Below are 22,396 nucleotides of genomic sequence, written 5' to 3'. Positions count from 1 at the left end.
TTCAAGGGCTCACTCCCCCCAGGTACCACATGTCATCTCTTGGTATCCTTTCCTAGGCTGGCTGCTCATTTCTTCACATTCCCTTGTATATGGGACCAGGAGGAAGAACTGGCAAACTCTTCACTCTTGACCACCACACGAGTAAATACTGACCTTCTCCACCTTAGGCTGCACAGAACACTTTATTTATAGCTCATTTGTGTGCTTATCATGGTACATGCTATGAAGGATTTGTTTATATCCTGTCCCTCAACTAGACTATAAAGTCTATTCAGGGAAATACCTCATCATATCTAAACCTGGTGTTGTGTTCTACAATCAGTAAGCTTTTAAAGTTATTGAATTGAGAGCAGGGACTGTCTTAATTTTCTATTTGTACTCTCAGTGCTTAGCATAGTGTTTTTCACACAGAAAGTACTTAATAAATGCTTCATTCATTCATTGAATAGTTTTCCTCACTTGTTCATTCTCTCTTTCTTTCTCTCTCTCTTCCTCCTCTCCTTTCCTTCCCTTTCTTCACTTCTTTTCTCTTCCTCTCTCCTCCTCTGACTTTTCCTCTCTCTTCCCTCCTCCCTCTCTCCTCTCTTCTTCTTTTTTCTCTCCCTCTTTCTAGTGCTTCCAATATTGTTCCATTTTATTTTCCTAATTCTTAAAAGCTGACTTCTCCTATACAGTCACATTGCTTCACATGTCCCATATTAAAACAAGAGTGAAAAGTGAAGGACAAAGAGAGATACCAAATGCATAAGAACATAGCAAGAAGTGCACTCAGAAGTAAACCTGAGTCCTAGTCCTAACCCTAACCCAAAGGATGGGAGAAAAGTAGGTAGAGGAGAAAGAGAGAGGAGAGAAACTAGAAAACAATGTGAGGAGAGGAAAGAACTAGGACAACGATAGAGAAAAAGCAGAACATTTTATTTTCCCATGGAGAATAAAAAAAAAAGGACAGAGGAAAGACAGAAAAGAAATAATAGCAGCATTTAAAGTGTGGAGAATGGAGGAATCATCCTACTTGTGGCTGTTGATCTCTCTATTCTTTCCAAAGTTTTTCCCAACAGAGGAAAAAGAAGTGATTCACGTTGGGGAACAAAGTTTATAACAATTGACTACTGGTATCAGGGCTGTTGTTCTCAGGTGTCCACCCCTCTTTTTGATGCCCTTCATTTGGACAACTCACTCCAGGATGTTGTCCAAAGATAGGAACATGGAATCTTCCAAAACGCCATAGTACAAAAATCACAACTGGCCTAACTACTCACCAAAGAAAGAAATACCATGAGGAGACCATTCAGGAGACCATTAAGTGAAGGCCTCTTCTCAAAGCCCAAAGAAACAAGTAGGAATTTCAGAATTTTTTTTTTATGAGCTGGAAAAAATCTTATGTCATCTGGTACAATTCTCTCATTTTCCTAATGAGCAACCTGAGACCTAGAGAGTTAAGCTTCCAATGTGCTTTCCATTACACCATGTTTGTTCCTATTCTCAGACTTCAAAAGAGTGGTTTCCTCCCACCACATGCACAGATCCAGAGGCTAACCAATCAGTCCAGCCATCAAACTCGTGATCAATCTGGGAGGCTGCCATGCATAACCACATCTGTGGGAAGACTGCAGTCGGTCAATTAGTCAACGAGCCGTTATTAAGTGCCTACTGTGCATTAAGCACTGCGTTGAGTTAGACGGAAGATATGTTGTTGACCCCTTCCCATGAAGCATCTCCTCAAGAAGAGAACTTACTTTATGTAGGTATTGAGGTTGCCTTCTGGAAAAGTATAGGGATGCTTCTTCCGGAACACGTGCCCCACCCGGCTACAGGGCAGGATTTCCAGGCTGCCTCCACACATCCACACTCGGAAGGAAATTTCTGCAAGACAGTCATGTCACCCTTTTTATTCTGTCTTCTCCAGAATTAAGAGTGATAAATAAGGGAGCTTAGTCATTGTTCCTATCAAGTGGTCCTTTTGCTTATTCTGTGTATTGTGGCCTTTTTTGTACCAATAATAATAATAGCAACAGCTGACATTTATGTAGGACCAAAAGGTTTGTAAAGTACTTCTCATGAATTATCTGATTTGATCCTCATAACAACCCTGTGAAATGGGTACTACAGGTATAATCTCCATTTTACAGATGGGGAAACTGAGGCTCAAAAAAGTAAATGACTTGTCCAGGGCCATATAGGAAAGAAGGAAAGAAACAAGCTTTTATTAAGGTCTTACTATGTTCTAGACACTGTACTAAATGCTTTAGAAATACTATCTCATTTGATTCTTACAACAATCCTGGGAGGTAGGTGCTATTATTAGCCTAATTTTTAAAAAAAGAAATGTACACATTATGCTCATTTTAAAATTGAGGAAACTGAGGCAGATTGAAGTTAAGTGACTAGCCCAGAGTCACACAGCTAGTAAAGTGTCTGAGGCTGGATTGGAGCTCAGTGCTTTATTCTGAGTGATTGTTTAATAAATTCACCTTCAGCACACACAATACAATGGAAGTAGTCTTGTCACACTCCTCCTCCTTCTTGACTTTGCTACATTTTAAACTGTTCAACCCAGATCCATTATTCGCTGATGCTCTCTGTCACCAGCAGGCCATCCCTACTTTATCTTCACCAGATTCCCACGTCTAGGGCTCAGAACAGTAACCAAGTCCTCAGCACTACCATTGCTGGAAAGGACATGTCAATCAACTGCCCTATGGTTGCCATGTAAAACCACACTCACCATCCCTGATTTCCCAGACCAAATCGCTCCTTCCTGGCCACCAGTCTCCTATCTTTGCTGTCTTCTCTAATAAACAATGTAAGTTTCCTGAGGGCAGGGACTGTCTCTACTTTTGAATTTTTATCTTCAGTGTTCTTGGAACATACTAAGTCCTTAATAAATGTTTCTTCATTCATTCATTCATTTATTGACCTCCCTCTTCTCCTGGCTATTCCCTCTTCCCTGAGTTTTCATGACTACTCTCTCCCGGTTCTCCTACCTGTCTAACCATACCTTTTCAATCTCCTTTGCTAACTTATCAATCACATCATGGCTCCTAATTGTGGTTATCTGTCTCTGTCCTAGGCCCTCCTCTCCTCTCTCTGCACTTTCTTGGTGACCTCATCATTTCCCATAGGTACTCTATTCAGATGACTTACAGATCTTTTTATCAGTCTTTCCCTTGAACTTCAGTCTTACACCACCTACTTGACATTTCGAATTGAATGTCCCAGACATCTCAAACTAAATGTAACTAAAATAGAACTCATTGTCTCTCCCCTCAAATTCAGACCTCTTTAAAACATCCCTGTTAATGTGAAAGTATCACCATTCTTCCAGTCTCCCAAGCTTATAACCTAAGCATTATGCAGGAATCATCTGATTCACTCACCTCACATACCTTATCACCTGCCAATCTTGCTTTACCTTCACATCTTTACTCTTAGACCCCTTCTCTCTATTCTCATAGCAACCACTTTAGTTCCAAGTATTTAGGAGTAGATGTGACCATATCACTCCCCTACTCAGTAAACACCACTATCTTTCTATTGCCTTTTGTATAAAATACAAATGCCTCTGTTTAGCTCTTAAAGCCTTTCACAACCTGCACCCAACCCATTTTTCCAACCTCCTTATACATCACTCCCTCCCCTACACTTTGAGATCCAGCCAATCTGACCTATTCACTCTCCCTCACATGCGACACTCTATTTCTTGTCTGTGACTAATCATCTCCCATGCCTGAATGTACTGCCTCCCTACCACATAGAATCCTTCCCTTCATTCAAAATGCAGTTCAAGTACTACCTTCTAAATAAGGAGTCATGAACCCCTTTGGCAGTTTGGTATAGCTTACAGACTCCTCAGAACAATACTTTTAAATGCATAAAATAAAGTGCATCAGAATACAAAAGAAACTAATTATACTGAAATACACTAATTAAAATTAACCCCCTCCCCCCCCACACACAAGTTCACAGAACTGCTATTTTATTAATTTTGGCTAGGCAATGGGGTTAAGTGACTTGCTCAGGGTCACACAGCTAGTGTTAATGTGTCTGAGGCTGGATTTGAACTCAGGTCCTCCTGAATCCAGGGCCAGTGCTCTATCTACTGCGCTACCTAGCTGCCCCTAGAACTGCTATTTTAAATAAATCCGTTCCTGATTCCCCCATCTGGTAATACCTTGTCTTTTAGGCTATCTTGTAGTTAACTATTTTAAAATCTATTCTCTCATATTTATTCTGTATCCAGTTACATATGTATCTGTTGCCTCCATGTTAGAATGTAAGCTCTTTGTGACTAGGGATTGTTTCATTGTTTGTATTTATATTCCTATTACCTAGCATAGTGCCTGGCACATAGTAGGCTTGTTGATTCATAGATGATGTACAGTTATTGAATGTGGCTGATTGTTACCAGCACTGTGTCCCATATACCCCAGCATACACAAAACAGTTGTAGCTAAAGATGAATATGAGACATGATAGTAAGTTCAGATGTTTGTGAAATTATCCCTCTGCTTCTTCAGTCTATAATTCTCCATCTTTTGTGGCTTGTGTACATTTTTATTGTAATGATTATCGACTTGATTTAGGCAGTTCTTCTTTGCTGAATTATTGGAATGTCTGGGACACTTTGGTGGTTTATGAGGACAGAGGGACAGATGATTTGAAATCCAGACTCTCCTGGAAAATCTGGGCCATATGGTCACCACAGTCTTTCTGTTGAAGCACTCCCCTGCCTGGTGCTTCCAGGCCATGCTGAGAGTCACCTTGATCAGAGTCTAGGAGGGAATCAGGATTTGGCAGCTTAATGACTGTAACAGGGACTTGAAGCCCCAAAGCTTTTGTCCAGGGGACTTCCCACCTGACACTTGTGTACCCAGCTGCATATTATTCCTGGCTGGCTGCTGCTGAAAGAGGCTCTGGAGAGGCTGGTAAGGTTTAATTAGCAGAGCCAGATGTGTCCAAGTTGGCGGGGGCATGAATCTTTCAACTTTTCCCTTTCTGCCACAGTAAAGTGTGGCTATTTTTGAGAATCTTGCTTAATGGAATGAGTAAAACATGATTCCCAGCCTTAAAGAAGGCCTGCCCTTTAGGGCCACCTGAGAGTTCTACTATACCCACTGCCCTGAGGACAGGGTCTTCTCCTGCCAGCCTCACAATGTAGTTAATATGGAACACACTTCCACATGGAAGTGGTGATGGGGGTGAGGATGGGGAAAAGAATTCCCTCTGTCATCAATTTTCCCACCTTATGATTATGGACAATTATACTGGATCCTAGTTAAGAACACAAGATATTGACAGGTTTCCAGTAACTGAGAATACTTTATAAGTATATACATGTGTGTGTGTGTGTGTGTGTGTGTGTGTGTGTGTGTATTTACAAGCCTTTATGTACCTAAGACTAAATAAGATAAATACAAGATAGGTTCTAGAATCATAATGCCTAGAGAATCACAAAAAGGTTATGGTACATTGTCCATGAATTAACCAAAGGGCCCATGGGCCCAGTGGGCAAGTCTACATCTGTTTCTCCCATGTGTTTGTGCAGAGATTCCCTCTCTCCCCAACTTCATTTGTTAAAGTTCTTTCCTTTCTTCAAAGCCCATTTCAAGGCTTTGAATCTTTCTATGCCCTTTTGCCCAAGTGAGTATAATCTCTCACTTCCTTCATCAAACTGGACTCATAGCACTTGGTCTAGACCTTTGTTCTTTGCATTTACCTCACTGTTCCCTGAATCATAGTTACTGGCATGCATATCTTTTCTTCTACTACTATGTAAAATACTTGAAAATAGGGTCTGTACTGTGCAGCTTTACATACTCAGTTGCTATCACAATGTGTTGCATATAGTTTGGGTTTTAAAATCTTTATTGAATTGAATCAAAAGACTTTTAAGCCAACTTATCCTTCAAAGTCCACCAAAACCAATACAGATTTTCTGAGTTAACCCTATCTCCCAGTTACAGAGAAGGCATGCAAGGAATGGCCAGTGAGCAGTTCCAGCAGAAACACATAACTCACAACCAGGGGGTAATGAAGCAGGGAATCACAGGACACGGGAAATGAAACTACTTAGAACATTAAGACCTGTAATGACTAGCTCTGTTAGTGAAGTCAGAACTGCAAAACTCTGATAAACCTCGGCAAAGGTAGAGGGTCCCTAGCTGCTTTTTTATGGCTACCACTTCCCCATATATTCTGTTCCTTCTTCCCATACTTTACCTTTAGTAATAGTTGCACCTACTCATTGGTTTCCTTCAGAGCTCAGGTGTAATTAATGTAGTAATTTCTACAGATGTCTAACCTTCCCTTAAGGATGATGAGCCTTAGAACAGCTGAGGGCTTGGCAACATCAGCACCATGGACAGAGGTTTGCATTAGGCTCAGCCTTCTAATAGCTTTTACTCATATTTCTATTTTTATTCTCACCCAGATGGTCTTTTTCTTGCTTTTAAGCTCAGGTTCATGGATTTTTAGGTGTATAGTTACCTGACACATAGTGCTGCTTTTCTACTCTTTCCATCATATCTATTTCTTTTGAAAAAAGGTATAGCTTCCATTATCACTTTCCAGGAATAAGTCCGGTCTCATCAATTTTTGGTGATGACTATGAAGTTGTATTTACATCCTTGTGTTAAAATGTCAAGTTGTCTCCACTTACTGAATAAAATTCAGTACATTGGTATATAGACAAATGAGACCATCATTGTTTTCTCTACACCTAATTTGCTTTTATTTTCTCCTGTGAATTACTGAGGCATTCCTCCAATGCTTATATCTCTATCTCTATCTATCTAATTAAAACATATATTTATATAACATATATGTATTTAAATATAACTATGCTAAATATATGGATGTGTATTTACATAACATGTATATCTGATATATGGCGTAATGTATGTATACATATATACATATATAACACACACACATATACAGATATATTTGTGTATGTATATATTTTATACCCTACCTGCTACCCCTCCTCTGCATGGGCTTAATGAAAATGCCAACTTTCCCTGATTAGCTGAGCTGCAAGTGATCTCCTCATCTTCTGAATAAATGTTTATGTAACTCATATGCTACTTTCTATATGTCTCTCATGTGTTACTCTCTTCATTTGTGGTTATCTGTGTGCTTGTCTCATCTACCCTATTAGACTGTAAGTTTTTCAAGGTAGAAATTGCATCTTATACATCATTTTATCTCCTATAACATAGGACTTATGTTGTAGGGACTAAATTTAATATTTACTGCTGAATGAATGAATGAATGAGGAGAGATGGGAAGGAAATGGGCATTTACATACTCGTTTGCCTGCACAAAAATATGTGAGCATTCTAATTGTATTGTTCTTATGAGGCTGGTATGGTGCTACTATATGCATTTACATTAACACTTCTTCCCCAGAAAGTGTTATTTAGTTATGTTTAGAGTAGAAAGGTGGTAATGTATTGTGGATATGTTTATCCATATGTTTATCCATATATATTTGGTCTTCCCAAACATAATGTAAAGTCCATTGGGTCAGGGACTGTTTCATTTTGTCTTTGTAGCATTTGGAACATAACAGGTGATTAATGAGTGCTAGCTTATTGATACAATTAGTCATCTAACAAGCACTTATTAATCTCCTACTATGTACCAGTCACTAGTTCAAGAGACTGGGAATTTAAATATCATAAATTAAACAATTTCTACTTGCAAGGACCTTGGGAGCTTACATTTTAACAGAAGAGACAATAAGTAGATACGCAATATGAATATAACATTCTGTGGGTGTGTGTATGTACATATATATGTATATATATATATATATATATACATACACATACACACACATATATATACATGCATACACATACACACACATATATATACACAGACACACAATAAGGTGCTATATATATATATATTGCATATAAGTATATACAGAATAAATATGAAGGAAATAAACATAAAGTAATTAAATACAATAAAGTTTGAGGAGGTCACTAGCAGTTGGTGGGGGGAATCAGGAAAAACTTTGTGTATGAGTTGTGTTTCGAAGGAAGAGATTGTTTCCATGAGGTGGAAGTGAAGAGAGAGTGAATTCAAGACATGCTGGAAAGGTATGGAGACAGGAAAAGGAATGTACGTGTGAAAAACAGAGAAAAGGCCAGTTTGGTTGGATCGCAAAGTGTAGGGACACAGAGTAGTGTTGAATAAGTTGTTTCAGGTTGTGAAGGGCTTTACAAGATAAACAGAAAAGTTTATATTTTTAATTTGTGTTGGCCAATGGAACACCACTGGAATTTATTGAATTTGTCAATATATTCACTTCAGATTTATTGACTGATTATTCTGCTACTACCAGGGTCACTTTCCTTTCTCTCTTCAATTATGCTTCTGATCCGTTGGAACGTGTTTTATATTAAAGTGTATAATAACAATAATAATAGTAGTGGTGATGATGATGATAACACATTTATATATCACTTTAAGGTTTGCAATATACTTTCTTTTTTTATTCTTTTTTTTTTCTTTTTAGGCAATTGGGGTTAAGCGGCTTGCCCAGGATCACACAACGAAGTGTCAAGTGTTTGGTCTGAGGCCGGATTTGAACTCAGGACCTCCTGACTTCAGGGCCAGTGCTCTATCCACTGTGCCACCTAGCTGCCCCTGAAATATGCTTTCTATACAATATTTTATTTGACTCTTACAACAACCCTGTGAGGTAGAAGCTACTATTATATCCATTTTATAGATGAGGAAAGTGATGCATAGATCAGTGTTTTACTTGGGGTCAAAGACTTAGTAAATGTCTGAGGCAGTATTCAAACTCAGGGGTTCTTGAGTAAAGGGGTCTAACCTTTAGATCAGTTTTATGTAAACTGGCTCTTTATTTCCTGAGATAAATAGAGTCACAATGGGGATGCTTGTTATGAAACTAGAGAAGGGAATTAATTTGTTTAAAACATTTATCACAATGTTTGACAAATTTTAGGACAAAGAAAGAGAACAAACAATATATAGCAAGGATGCTTTATATGAATAGAAAGGAAAAGACTTTTATTAATTTGGGAATTTCATCCATGTTTTAGATTTTGTCCTTTCTGGAAGCATGGGACTGCTAACGTCATAGGAAATGCACCTAGCCCGATTTCAGAAAGTTAACTAACTAGATGTAGCCTGCACAGAACTTAATGCTATGACTTAGAAAAGGTTAAGGCCTCAGTTCCCATAAAACTGCTGAGTACAGAATGATTGGTCATGCCCAGAAGTCAGCTAGGATAACAAACTTTCTTGTGCACATGGTTTGCTTGTTGTTGTTTTTTTCTACACATCATTCAATGTCACCTTCTGGAAGCACTGATAAATTGTAGGGCCGGATGCATCTCAGAGTTCTGCTGTCACCTTTGAAAGACACTCTGTAAGATTCGCCCCGGGGCAGTGGGAGTTGATGCTGTGACCACTGGGCCTGCAGCCGGCTGAGAAGTGCTGCAGCTGGCTTCCCAGGTAGGGCGTACAATCTTAGCTCTCAGCACTGGCGGCAACTGCCGAGTCATCACTTTCACCCCATTGCTTCTGTTAGGCGGGCAGAGGAGGGATCAGAAAAGACTTTTTATGGGGAGTTAGCATGGGGGTTCTTGCTGAATCAGCAGCAGCATAATCTCCCTTGTGATAAATTCCATGCAGACCCAAAGCCACTCTGAATTTCAAGCAGGGAGATGTGTAATTGTTCTTCAGGCACAAGGTTTTATCTGCTTATTTTCTTTAAACCTCAGATTAACATCTGAGAGCTAAATTGTCTATTCCACAGACACCCCTTCCCCCAAACTAAATCCCATCTCATCCCCTGCTTAACCCTAACATCTCCTCATTGAAAATCTCCACTTACTTTTGCTAGGTCAGGGCAGCTTCCCCCAGAAGCATCAACCACAGAAGCTCAGGGCCAGAAAGCTGGAAGGAATTCAGGGGCTATCCAGACCAATCTCTTCATTTAACAGATAGGGAAACTGAGGCCCAATGAGGATAAGCAACCTAAGTGAGGTCACATAGGTGTGTCAGAAGTAGGATTTGATTTCAAATCTCTGTGTGACCCTGGGCAAGTCACTTAACCCTGCTTGCCTCAGTTTCCTCATCTGTAAAATGAGCTGGAGAAGGAAATGGCAAACCACCCCAGTATCTCTGCCAAGAAAACCCTAAATGGGGTCACAAGGAGTCTGACATTACTGAAACAACTCAAAACAACAGCACCATATCAATTCTATAAGTCCGAGTGGTTCATCTATCATGACATCTAGCCATGAAAAACTTAATACAATGGGACATTTTAAATGGTACCCTTCCTATAGCACAAGATATAAAAGTGACATACGTTTCACCTTCACCAGAATCATTAAAACCCTCTCTGTTCGGGTCTTCAAATTCTTCACTAGAAGAGTGCTAGTTTATTGTGGGCAGGCAGGTTGCACACACATCCCTCATTTCTCTACATGGTTTATAGGCCATATAATGGTGTAGTACACACAAACACAGTGAGATAGGAGATTGTCTTCCTTGCTCTGGAAAGCAGCTTTATCCTCATGGTATAAGAAGTGCATTTCACATAAGGCCAAGAAGCAAATTGAAGCTGTGGGATTCTGAAATAAGGTAGCCCATAATTTAATCAAAGACGGGCATTCACTCAGTGGAGCACGGATGTTTTAATCCTGTCCAGGTGCCAGCCAACATTCCAACTTGCCCAAAGGCCCTGGTCAGTTGGAAAGCTTTTGCTCTTGCTGTCTTCAATAACTTCCATGTGATATACAGGAGGCAGGCTTATTTATTCATAATGCTGTCAGCTGGCACATTCCTCTTGTTTCCACAGCCCCCTCACTTAGCTTCCAAACCTGTAGGGTATGGCAAATACCATTGTTCTCCCTTAAGAAGTCCCCCTGGAACCTGAACCCTGTCCCAGACACTTCTGAGTTCTATGTTCCTGTATGTCACTTAACCTCTTCCATCTGTAAAATGGGGATAATAATAGCAAGATTGTTGCGAGAAACAAAGAACATAAAATTTCAAACCTCAAAGTGCTATATAAATGCTAGCTGTTGTCACTAATGGAGTGTCATTGAAGGAAGTCCTCCCACAGTTATGGGGCATGAACAAACTTTTAGTTCCTCTCCTCTGGCCTGCCTCCTCCTCAGCCCAGCAAATAGTGGAGGTAACCTCTGAGCCTCTCGTGGCTGAGGATTTTTATCCCTAGGAATTCTCCCTGCCCATGAGTAGCGGGGCTTGCGTAAGGGTCTGACTAGTACAATGGATCAGTACCTATATCACTGAACAACAGGACAAGGAGCTGTAGAGGCGCTAGATCCCTGGTACATCACTGGAGTGTGGTCTGAACAATGGGAAAGTCTCCCGGCACTTGATCTGCTAACCTCTTTGAGAGTCTCAGCCCTGATCTTCCTTGTGCTCAGCCTATTTTGTTGCCTTAGAATGAAGGTTAGATTTGTAGTCAGAAGACCTGGGTTCAAATTCCATCTCCTCCACTTCCTGTGTTACCCAGGTACTTTGGCACATCTAAACCTCTTTGGGCTCAATTTCCTCATCTCTAAAATGAGTGGCTTGGGCTAGATAACTTCTAAAACCTTGTTCACCTTGAAATTTGTATCTATCCTGACTCCCTTGGAATTCTATCGCTATTTGCTAACTTTCTGTAGGACTCTCAGGGCGTATATAATGGAAACTCTATAATGGAAAGAATGCTTTGGATTCAAAGCCAGGGGAACCTGAATTCATAGCCTGACTCTGCTCTTTACCAGTTATTTGACCTTGGACAACTTATTTCATCTCTTTGGGTCTCAGTTTCCTTATCTAGACAATGAAAGGGTTGGACTAGTTGACCTCTCGGGTACCTCCCTTCTCTAAATCTATCCCCCTACAATCCTGGACTGTCTCCAAGTCCTCAGGCTATTAGTTGCTACCGACACTGAGATGTTCAAATGGGGATAAGGGAAGGTGAGATGCAGGCGGGAAGAAAGGGTGAAATCTGTCATTTTACTGGAGAGGGGTTGCTGGATGTAGATGAGAGGAATGAGTTGTTATAGCTGGAAGGGAGGAAGGAAACAAGCATTTATTAAGCACCTACTACATGCCAGGTACTGTTAAATGCTTTACAAATATTATCTTATTGGCTTCTTACAACAACCCTGGGTTGTTGTGCTATTATTACCCCCATTTTACAGTTGAGGAAACTAAGACAAAGGTGAAATGACTTGTCTAATGTCAGATGACTCGTAAGCATATGAGGCTGGATTTGAATTCACGTCTAACTCCAGGTCCAGTGCTCCCTCACTGCACCATCTAGTTCCTCTAGCAGAACTCCATGGTGTGTAGAACATCTAAGCAGTCAATGAGGTACAACAACAGAGGTATTGGTCCTGACGTGTTTGGACTGACAGTAATGGGTAGATGAAATCTGACCTGGAGGACAGTGGAAAAGGAGATAACTTAAAACTGATAAATCAGGGGCCCCAGTACCATGTAAAGAATCTATAGAAGGCAAATTCAGGAAAATTTTCTAGGGAAATAAACTGTGTTAGGTTCTATATGTGCACTTATTGTCTTCTCTGAGAGAATGTAAGCTCCTTGAGGGCAGGGGCTGCTTCACTCTTGTCTTTGTATCCTCAATGCCTAGCTTAAACAGGGTCTCCACCCCTGATAGCACATAGTAGGAACTTAATAAATGCTTGTTAAGTGATTGTGCAATGAAGTGAACCCTTTTTAGAAGGATGCCCCTGGCCACTATGTTATCACTGACTTGTAAAGGCAATAATCCAGTGACCAAGCTCACTATAACTGCTGTCTAGGGACACTAAGCTATTGGGTCCTTTTCTGGAATACATTCTCCATAAGAATGATTGATTTCATGTGTGAGACACAGCTATGTGAATTCTTACATGATGACATGAACATTCTTGAAGAGCCTTGAGTAGCCATTAATGCGGTACTCAGCATCCCCAGTGAGGACATGCATCCTTGACTACGGATGGAACCATCCCTCAGATATTAGCTTTTTGCCTCCTGCTGGGGACTGGCATGTGTGTGTGGGTCCCTCCTGTTGGGGTTGGAGCAGAATCATGCTTGTTATTGCTGAACCAACTAGATGACATTTAAACGGCGTTAGATGGCAGAAAAATATGGCATCACTTGCCTGGGTTAGTAGGGAAATATTCCGGTTTCCCCAATAAGGTATCTTCTTGATGACTGGCAGACAGGAACAAGTATTATTAGGGAGTAATTAAACTGGCTGAAGGAGTTTTTTGGGCTGTTGGAGGTCTTCCAGGTTTGGGGGAATATGACTGGACTACTATAAGGTGCTGGGCCCCTTCCAAATGTTGGTGCCAAGCCTTAAATTCTGCCTTCATGACTAGCATCCCTCTTGACCAAATTATATAGCTACATCTGGCTACAGATAATTTCTGTGAAAAACATGTACAGTACAGTCCCTTAGAGGGAGAGCCAGCTTGGGAGAGGAGAGCCCCTATGGCCACATAATAACTGACATTTCTAGGGTACTTTAAGTCAAAATCTTTTCATCCATTATCTCATTTGAGCTTCATAGCCCTTCTGTGAGACAAGTCCTAGAGCTATCATTGTCTACATTTTACAAATGAAAAAGGTTAAGTAACTTGCCCATGATCCCACAGTGAGTAAACGTTAGAAGTGGGATTTAAATACAGGTCTTTCCTGCCTTGAAGTCCACTACATTGGACTGCTTCTCCCGATAACTTCTATAAGTACAACAAAGGTCTTTTGTTTTGTGTGTGTATGTTTCAATAAGTTAGTGCTGGGAATGGTGTCCCCATCCTCATCCCCATCCCAGCATCTCTAGTTTTTCTTCATTAAACCTACATCTCTCTTTCTCTGTGAAGAAGCAGCCCTGGCTAAAATGATTGAAGATGGTTTTACCACAATGACAAGCTGCCCTCAAACATATAAAAATGTCTCTGAAGGCTCTAAAGGCTCAGAATAGGAAGTGACTTCAATGGTAATTAGGAAGTGACTTCAGTGATAATTGACCAATCAGTCAATCAACATATATTTATTAAGCACCTACTATGTCCCAGGCTCTAGTCTAATATATATCTGAACAGGAATCCCTTCTTTAGCACCCTCTAAAAAATAGTCAGTCATCTAACTCTATCTGAAGACTTTTTATGTTGGAGAACTCACTACCTCCTGAAGCACCCCACTATCACTGTCAAAGATGAATGATGGCTATTTTGCCTATTTTTCTGTTCCACGTTCTGCCATGGCCAAAATAGGCTGGATCACCTGATGACCAGCTCTTTAGCACCAAGCCTCTCCACACTTGGCCAGGCTGTGCCAGGCTTATCATATTTGATGCTTTCCATCTCTCTAAGACTTGCCACGGCTTGTGATCCACTGCCATAGGCAGGCAGATGGGCAGGAAGGAAATCATAATTTATTAAGTGCCTGCTAGGTGCTAGGCATTGTGATAAGTGCTCTACAAATATTATTTCTTTTGGAGCCCACATCAACCCTGTGAGGTCGGTGCTATTATTATCCCCATTTTACCGATGAGGAAATTGAGGCAGATGGTGAAGTAACTTGTCAGGGTCAGAGAGCTAATAAGTGACTGATGCCGGATTTGTATTCAAATCTTTCTGATTCCAGACCCAGAAGTCTATCCACTCTGCCGTCTAATCATCTCTATAGGACTCAGAGAGGTTACATGGCTTATTGAAAGTCATACAGCTAAAAAGTGGTGGAGCCAGATTTCCAACCCAGTTGTTCTGGCTTCATGTCCTTTGTTCTTTCAAGTAAATCATACTGCCCCATGCTGGCATCACTTGTCTGAGACTCAGTTTCCTTACCTGTGAAATGGGGATATTACCTGTATTGCCCACAAGTGCAAGTATGTGTAAATATATGTATATATTCACAAAATGTGTGTATGTATGTACATAGTGTATATGCATATACATACAAGCATGCATGTACAAGTGTGCACATATATACATGCATATATACATGTGTTGTACATGTATGTGCACTGTTTATACACACCGATATATGTGTATATAATGTATATATTTAGTATATATGTACATATAGTATATACTTTTAGATATATGTTATATCTAATGTACCTTTACAGTTGCAAAGATCAAGAAATAATCTGTTATGTTTTGACTGTAAAATAATACACACATTTATTATTATTATTATTAATTTCATTCTCATATTCTTAAAAGAATTTTAGATAAACATGTCTCTGGGACAAGTTGCCATCTTGTTTTATATTTAATATTTTGTTAGAAGATGGATAAAAGAAATGCTTCTCGTAACTGACTAAAAGTACAAGGACATGAACGCGTCTTTAGTGGGCTCGCTGAAATCGTGTTTGGGACAGCTGAAGCAGCATGGAGCACAAACAGGGATGCTGTGCATCTCCTCCTGACCCCGCTTGGCTCAGATTCCTTCTGCTAGGTCTCTAAATTTTGAAGATGCAAGGTCATGAATACTTGTTGCAGTCACATCTATTCAACATTGCTCTTAAGTGTTTATGGAGCAATAGTTTGTCAACTGTGGGAAACAGCTTTATCTAAGGGGAGTGCTTTGTGACCAGCATGGTTTATTTGTTGGAATTCTCCACAAGGATGGGTTTGGCTTTGAGAAAGTTATTATCATTAATATTATCATTACTTTCCTTCCTTCAAGCATTAACCTCGAGAAATGTCAACCAGTTGTACTTTGGAAATGTACCACTCTGCACTTAGGAAGCTCCCCAGCCTCCTGTCAGACTATCTGCATGCTGGCTTGTCCCACCTCTCTGCCTGCTAGGCAACAGATGCCTTTATTCTCCAGCGATCAACACCTATAAGTGAGATGCAGCCCGAAGTTAGCAGATAGATTACATGTATCATGTTACAAAAATTGGAGTTTAAGCATCCAATTTTAATGCAAATGAGTCACTGGAAAAAAAAAAACCTTGAAAGTCACTTTTCCTAAAATCTCTTCATATGCTGAAGAGGAGAGGTAATTATCAGAGCCATTCAGTCTGTTGCAGAAGCACCTTGTGGGGAAGAGAGGAAAAAAAAGGCATCCATATCATTGGCCTTTGGTGAAAACAGAAAGGGGGGGGGCAGGAGTGGGAATGAAAGGGACTGGTCAGTCACGTGTCTCCCACACAGGCAATGCAGCCTAAAAAATCAGGTGCTTTTCTCCTCAGATGAAGAGAGAGATGGAGTAAGGCAAGGACAGCCTTGAGAGATGCAACAGAGCCATCTACCCCTCCAGGGAGAGACCCGTTAACCATTTAATAGCTGCTGGTTGGTCACCTTGTAATTTATTTCCATTTCAGAGAGATGACAACCTTGGAGAGTACCAGAGAAGAGGGAGCTACTTCCAGTTGCTATTACAATAAGAAAGCAAAACTCCTTTTATATATAAAGGAGAGGCAGCATGGTATGGTGGTAAGAATACCTGCCGTGTGTTCAAATCAAAGCTCTGACCCTCCCTAGGCCTCAGTTTCCTTATCTGTAAAATGAGAGGAGGAGGAGACTAGAAGGCCTCTGAGACCCCTTGCAGTTTAAAATCATAATCATAACAGCTAACATTTATGTAGCACTTTACATATACTATATCATTTACTCCTTACCACAACCTGGGAGGTAAGGTGTTAATATTATCCCCATTTAACAGATGAGGAAACTAAAGCACACAGATGAAGTGACTTGCCCAGGATCACAGATAGTACATGTCTGAGGAGAGACTGGGAAGCAGGCCTTCCTCCAAGTCCTCTACTCTTCTTTCTGTCTCTGTCTCTCTCCCTGGCTCTATTTTAGATCATGGATTTCATCCACCCTCCCATTCCATTGAAAGATCCCTTCCATACTATGCCTGACACAGGACTGTCTGTCTTCTGTCTCAACACTTGCAGTAATGGAGTCCTCAGTGATGCACCTCACTAGGTGGCCCATTTCCATTCTGGAACAGGTGTCATCATCCGGCAGGTTTTCACAATGTTGACCTGAATTTTACCTCCTTCTAATTCTCACCTCTTAGTCCTTGTTCTCCTCTCTAAAGGCAAGAATAAGTCTTGCCTCTCTTCCACATTCAAAATTTGACCACAGTTAACACACCCTACCCTCCACTCTTCCTCTCCCCACCCAGGCTCTTTTGTTTTTTCCAGGCTAAACATCCTCAAGGTGACACAGTGGGTAGAGCCCTGGGCCTGGAGTCAGGAAGACTCATCTTCCCAAGTTCAAATGTGGCCTCAGACTCTGACTTGAAGGTCACTTAACCTGTTTGCCTCAGTTTCCTCATCTGTAAAATGAGCTAAAGAAGGAAACGGCAAACCATTCCAGTAGCTTTGCCAAGAAAACTTCAAATGGTTCTATACATACTTCTATTTATCATTTCTTTCTCTGGATACAGATAATAGTGTCTCTCTTCGTATTTCCTTTGTAGTTAATTTGGGTATTTATAATAATCAAAATTACTTATTCATTCAAAGTTGTTCTTAAAATAATATTGCTGTTGCTGGAGGGGGGGAGAGAAAAAGGGAGAAAAAGGAAAAAAAAGAACCCTAAATGGGGTCATGGGGAGTCAGCCATGACTGAAACAGCTCAACAACGACAATAGTCCTAGAGAGTTGTGTTAAATGATCTCTCCAGGATCAGAGGTAATATAGATACACACATACACACATACACAAAAATAAATATAAGATAATTTGAGTGGGGCAGTCACTAACACGTGGGTATCAGGAAAGGTCTCATGTAGGAAGGGGGGTTCAAGCTGAGCTTTAAAGGAAACCAGAGGTTTTAAGAACTGAAGCGAGCATGCTGATGAAGAGCTGACCCTTCACTTTGAGGAGGCAAAACCCATCCCCAGGTGCCCTGGATCCCACCTGCTCCATTTTCCCCCAGCAGAGTGCCTCCCAATCTTTAACTCCAACCTCCATTTTTTTCTTTCATGCCTACAAACGTGCCTACGTATTCCCATCCATAAAAATACAAAAACAAAAATCTGCACATGACCCTATCGCCCCCTCAAGCTAACATCCCGTATGTTTCTTCTCTCTTTCACAGCCAGATTCCTAGGGGTAAAATTGTCTGTGCTCATTGCTTTCACTTCCTCTCCTTGCACTTGCTTCTCAGCCTTTTGCAGTCTAGCTTCTGACCTCATCACTTAACTGAAACTTCTTTTTGAAGTGAATTTCCTAATTGCGAAATTTAATAGCCTTTTCTCAATACTATCTCTCTTTACTTCTCTGCAGCATTTGACACTATCAAGCAGTCTCTCCTTCTGGATACTCTCTCTTTGGGTTTTTGGAATTTGTTGTTATTCAGTTGTTTCAGTCATGTCCAATTCTTTGTGACCTGATTTGGGGTTTTCTTGGTAAAGATACCAGAGTGGTTTGCCATTTCCTTCTTCAGTTCATTTTACTGATAAGGAAACTGAGGCAAACAGGGGTAAGTGACTTGCCCAGAGTCACACAGCTAGGAAATGTCTGAGGCCAGATTTGAACTCAGGTCTTCCTGACCCAGGCCAGGTGCTTTCTCCACTGTACCACCTAGCTGCCCTGGATTTTGGGATACTGTTCTCTTTTCTGTCTGACCATTCCTTTTCTATCACTTTTGCTGGGTCATCAACCCAACTGCAATTTCTGTGGGTGTTACTCAAGATTCTATCCTGGGATCTCTTCTACCCTCTCTCTACACTCCATCTCTTGGTGAACTAGTCAGCTTCCATGGAGTTAATATCACTGCACGTTTCCCAGATCTATCTGTCTAGGCCTTGTTTCCCTCCTCTGTTCCAGTCCCACATCACCAAATGGCTAGCCAGGGGTGGGGAACCTGCATCCTTAAGGCTACATGTGGCCTTCTAGGTCCTCAAGTGTGGCCCCTTAGCTGAATCCAAACTTCAATCTATGTTGCCGCAAGGCCACAGATTCCTCACCCCTGGGATAGCAGATATTTTAAACTGGATATCAAATAGGCATCCTAAGCTTAACATGACCAAACCAGAACTTGTTATCTTCCCCCCAAAATCTACTCTTTTGAACTTCTCTGTTTATGTGAAGTGTAGGACCATCTTTCTATTCACCCAGGTTCAGAACCTCAAAAGCAATCCTCAACTCTGCCTTTTCCCTCAATCCACATATATAATTAGTCACCCATTCTTGTTGTTATTTCCACGACATCTCTTGCACCTGTTTCTTCTCTCCATTCACAAGGCCACCCATCTCGCTCAGGCTCTTATTATATCCTTCCTGGACTACGATAATAGCTTCCTAATTGGTCTCCCTGCAGCGGATCTCTCCCCTTTCCAATCATCCAGCTATTGAAGTGATTTTCTTAAAGCACTGGTTTGACCACATTGCTGTACTACTCAATGAACTCCTGGGATCAAATAACAAAACTTCCATATCATTTAAAATTCCCTATAACCTGGGCGCAACCTGCCCTTTTAGATTTGTTTATATATTACTCAGTCCAACCAAAGTGATATTCTTCCCATTCCTAACACATAGCACTCCATCTCCTGTCTCAGTGACTTTGCACATGCAAAACAGCAATGACGACGACAACAGCAACACAAACACGTGCCTGGAACCTACTCCTTCCTCATGTCACATCTCTAGTATCCTTCCAACCTTCTCCTAACCCTCTACACTCATCTTCCATTCAAGGTCTTTCCTGATTCCACCAGCTGCCAGTGCTTGCCTTCCTTGCATTACCTTATCATACAACGTCCAGAACAATGGAAAAGGAGCAACATGGAATAATAGAATGTGTGTTATATGTGCAATCAGTCCCAACACTTACTCAGTGTGTGACCACAGGCAAGTTAGCCTCTAAGCCTCAATTTCCTCATCTGAAAAAAATGGGGACAACGATCATAGTATCTACCTACTAACCTCACAGAGTTGTGTTAGGACCATGAGATCCTATGCAGTAGATAACGCGTTGTTTTCTTTTCTCATAAAATCTAAAATTACATGTAAAAGCCAATTATGATAGATAGATAGATAGGTGGAATGACAGAGATGGAGAGATATACAGGATAGAAAGACAGACAGAGACAGAGAAAGGGAGAGTGATAGTAGGTGGGCAGGTGGTCTAGTGAATAGAATGTTGGATTGAGATCCAGGAAGTTGTTGTTCAGTCATGTCCAACTCTTTGTGATCCCAAATGGGGTTTTCTTGGAAAAGACTGTGGAGTGCTTTGCCATTTCCTTCTCCAACTCATTCTACAGATGAGGAAACCAAAGCAAACAGGGGTAAGTGATTTGCCCAGGGTCATACAGCTAGGAAGTGTCCAAGGCCAAATTTGAACTTGGGAAGATGGGTTTTCCTAACTCCAGGGCCGGCACTCCCTCCACTGCCCTGAGAATCAGGGGCACCTGAATTTAAATCCTGCCTCAAACATTTTCTAACTGTATGACCCTGAACAATTCACTTGACCTCTCTGCATATCAGTCTCCCCAGGATGGGGATATTAAGAGTGCCTACTTCACAGTGTTTTTGTGAGGAATGCATAAAGTAAAATAAATAAAATGTGAAGTATTTTGTGATTTTTCTCATAACATAGTATAATGAAAAAGATGATTTACACACAAAACTGCAAATCTATTATGTGTGACGTGCTATTCCTTTTAAATATATAATTATCATCTAAATTTAGTTTTTCCTTTCTTTCTTCCCTCCCCCCACCTTAGAGATGGCCACTATTAGACACACACATATGCATATGTACATTAACACACATATGTGTGTATGTATGTATATATAAATCATTCTATGCATACCTGTACAACTGCGGAATGGTTGAACAAGTTATGGGACATGATCTGATGGAATACTACTGTGCTATAAGAAATGATGAGCTCGATGATCTCAGAAAAACTTGGATAGAGTTTCTAACAAGATAGTGAAGAGCGAAGTGAGCAGAACCAAAGGAACACTGTATATAGTAAGAGCAATATTGTTTTAAGAACAAGCTTGACCAACTAAGTTATTTTGACTATTATAAATACCCAGATTAACTGCAAAGGACCTATGAGGGAATATACTACCTGCATCCAGAGAAACAACTGATAAATAGAAATATTTTACAGACTATAAGTGCTATATAAATGTTACCTATTTGTGTGCATGTATATATAGCTATAGATACACACACACACACACACACACACACACACACACACACACGGTGGCTCAGTGGAATCAGAAGGACCTGAGTTCAAGTCTGGCCTTAGACACTTACTAGCTGTGTTACCCTGAGCAAGTCACTTTGGCTTGGCTCAGTTCCTCATTCATAAAATGAACTGAAAGGAGAAATGGCAAACCACTCCAGTAACTTTGTCAAGAAAACCCCAGATGGGGTCAAGGAGAGTTGAACATGACTGAAAAACTACTGAATAACAACTCTCTCTACTCCCCACATATATATGTAAATATATGTGGGCATGTATGTAGCAATGCAAGCTATGCACACATGTATATAACATGTTTATGCTATAGCCACACCTATAAATATAACACATATACTATATTGCACAATACCTGTATATACTATGTGTATAACATGTACACATATGTCTATGTGTGCATGCATGTGCTTAAACACATAAGGAGATAGAGGGCTTGGTACTTCCCGAGGCAGCCTCTCACAGTTTATGTAACTCTTAACTATTTGTGTGCATGTGTGTTATGCATGCATGCATATATATAAACACTCATATATGTGCACACAGGTTTATAATGTGTCTTTGTATATACATAGATGTATGCACATATTCCCATACAAATAGCTAACATCCACATAAACTATGAGAGGCTGCCTAGCCAGGCTGCAAGTGCCCTCACTCCTTAGGTGTTTAAGCGCAGGTTGCATGACCATCGGTCAGGGTTTGTAACAGAGGGGACCCCTGCATGGGGTGGGAGACTGGACTAGATGGCCTTGCTCTTTCCCCAGTTTCAGCATGCCATGGTTCTCTCTGATTCTTAGTGAGTTCTAGAAAGCCCTTTCTGTTCTGTCCACTGAAGGAAGTGTCCTGATGTTAGCCTGAACTGCAGCAGCACATGCAGCTTCAGCCTTATTCATCATCATTTCAGCCTCTATAACGTGATCCTGGCAGAAACTCCGAAAAGCAGGCCCCATCAGGGCCAGTAAAGGCTTTAGGAGTGGGGAGCTGGCTTCTCAGGGTACAGAAAGTGTGAAGGGTGACAGAAGACTGGGCCTTCTTCAGACAGTGATGCATCTGCCTGGACCACAAATGGGTTAGGACTCAGTTTGGTTTATGATTGTTTTCATTTTCCATGGCATTTGTTGGGCCTTCGATCTGGCCTGCACTTTTTTCTGACAGATTTCTTTCCACTGGCCGA

At 40.8% G+C, this 22,396-nt stretch overlaps 1 protein-coding gene across 1 annotated transcript in view; it reads right to left on the bottom strand.

The window, feature by feature from the left end:
* The window catches only part of GALNT14 (polypeptide N-acetylgalactosaminyltransferase 14), a 344,571-nt gene that overhangs the window by 31,426 nt on the left and 290,749 nt on the right, over positions 1-22,396 (bottom strand). The window contains 1 exon segment of the mRNA XM_078149778.1: positions 1,737-1,863. Within this exon segment, the coding sequence (XP_078005904.1) occupies positions 1,737-1,863 (127 nt within the window).

The sequence above is a fragment of the Phascolarctos cinereus genome, unplaced genomic scaffold (genome assembly GCF_003287225.1).
Source record: "Phascolarctos cinereus isolate Bilbo 61053 unplaced genomic scaffold, phaCin_HiC Scaffold_2;HRSCAF=192, whole genome shotgun sequence".
NCBI lineage: Eukaryota > Metazoa > Chordata > Mammalia > Diprotodontia > Phascolarctidae > Phascolarctos > Phascolarctos cinereus.
This window is presented reverse-complemented; position numbering and strand designations above follow the sequence as displayed.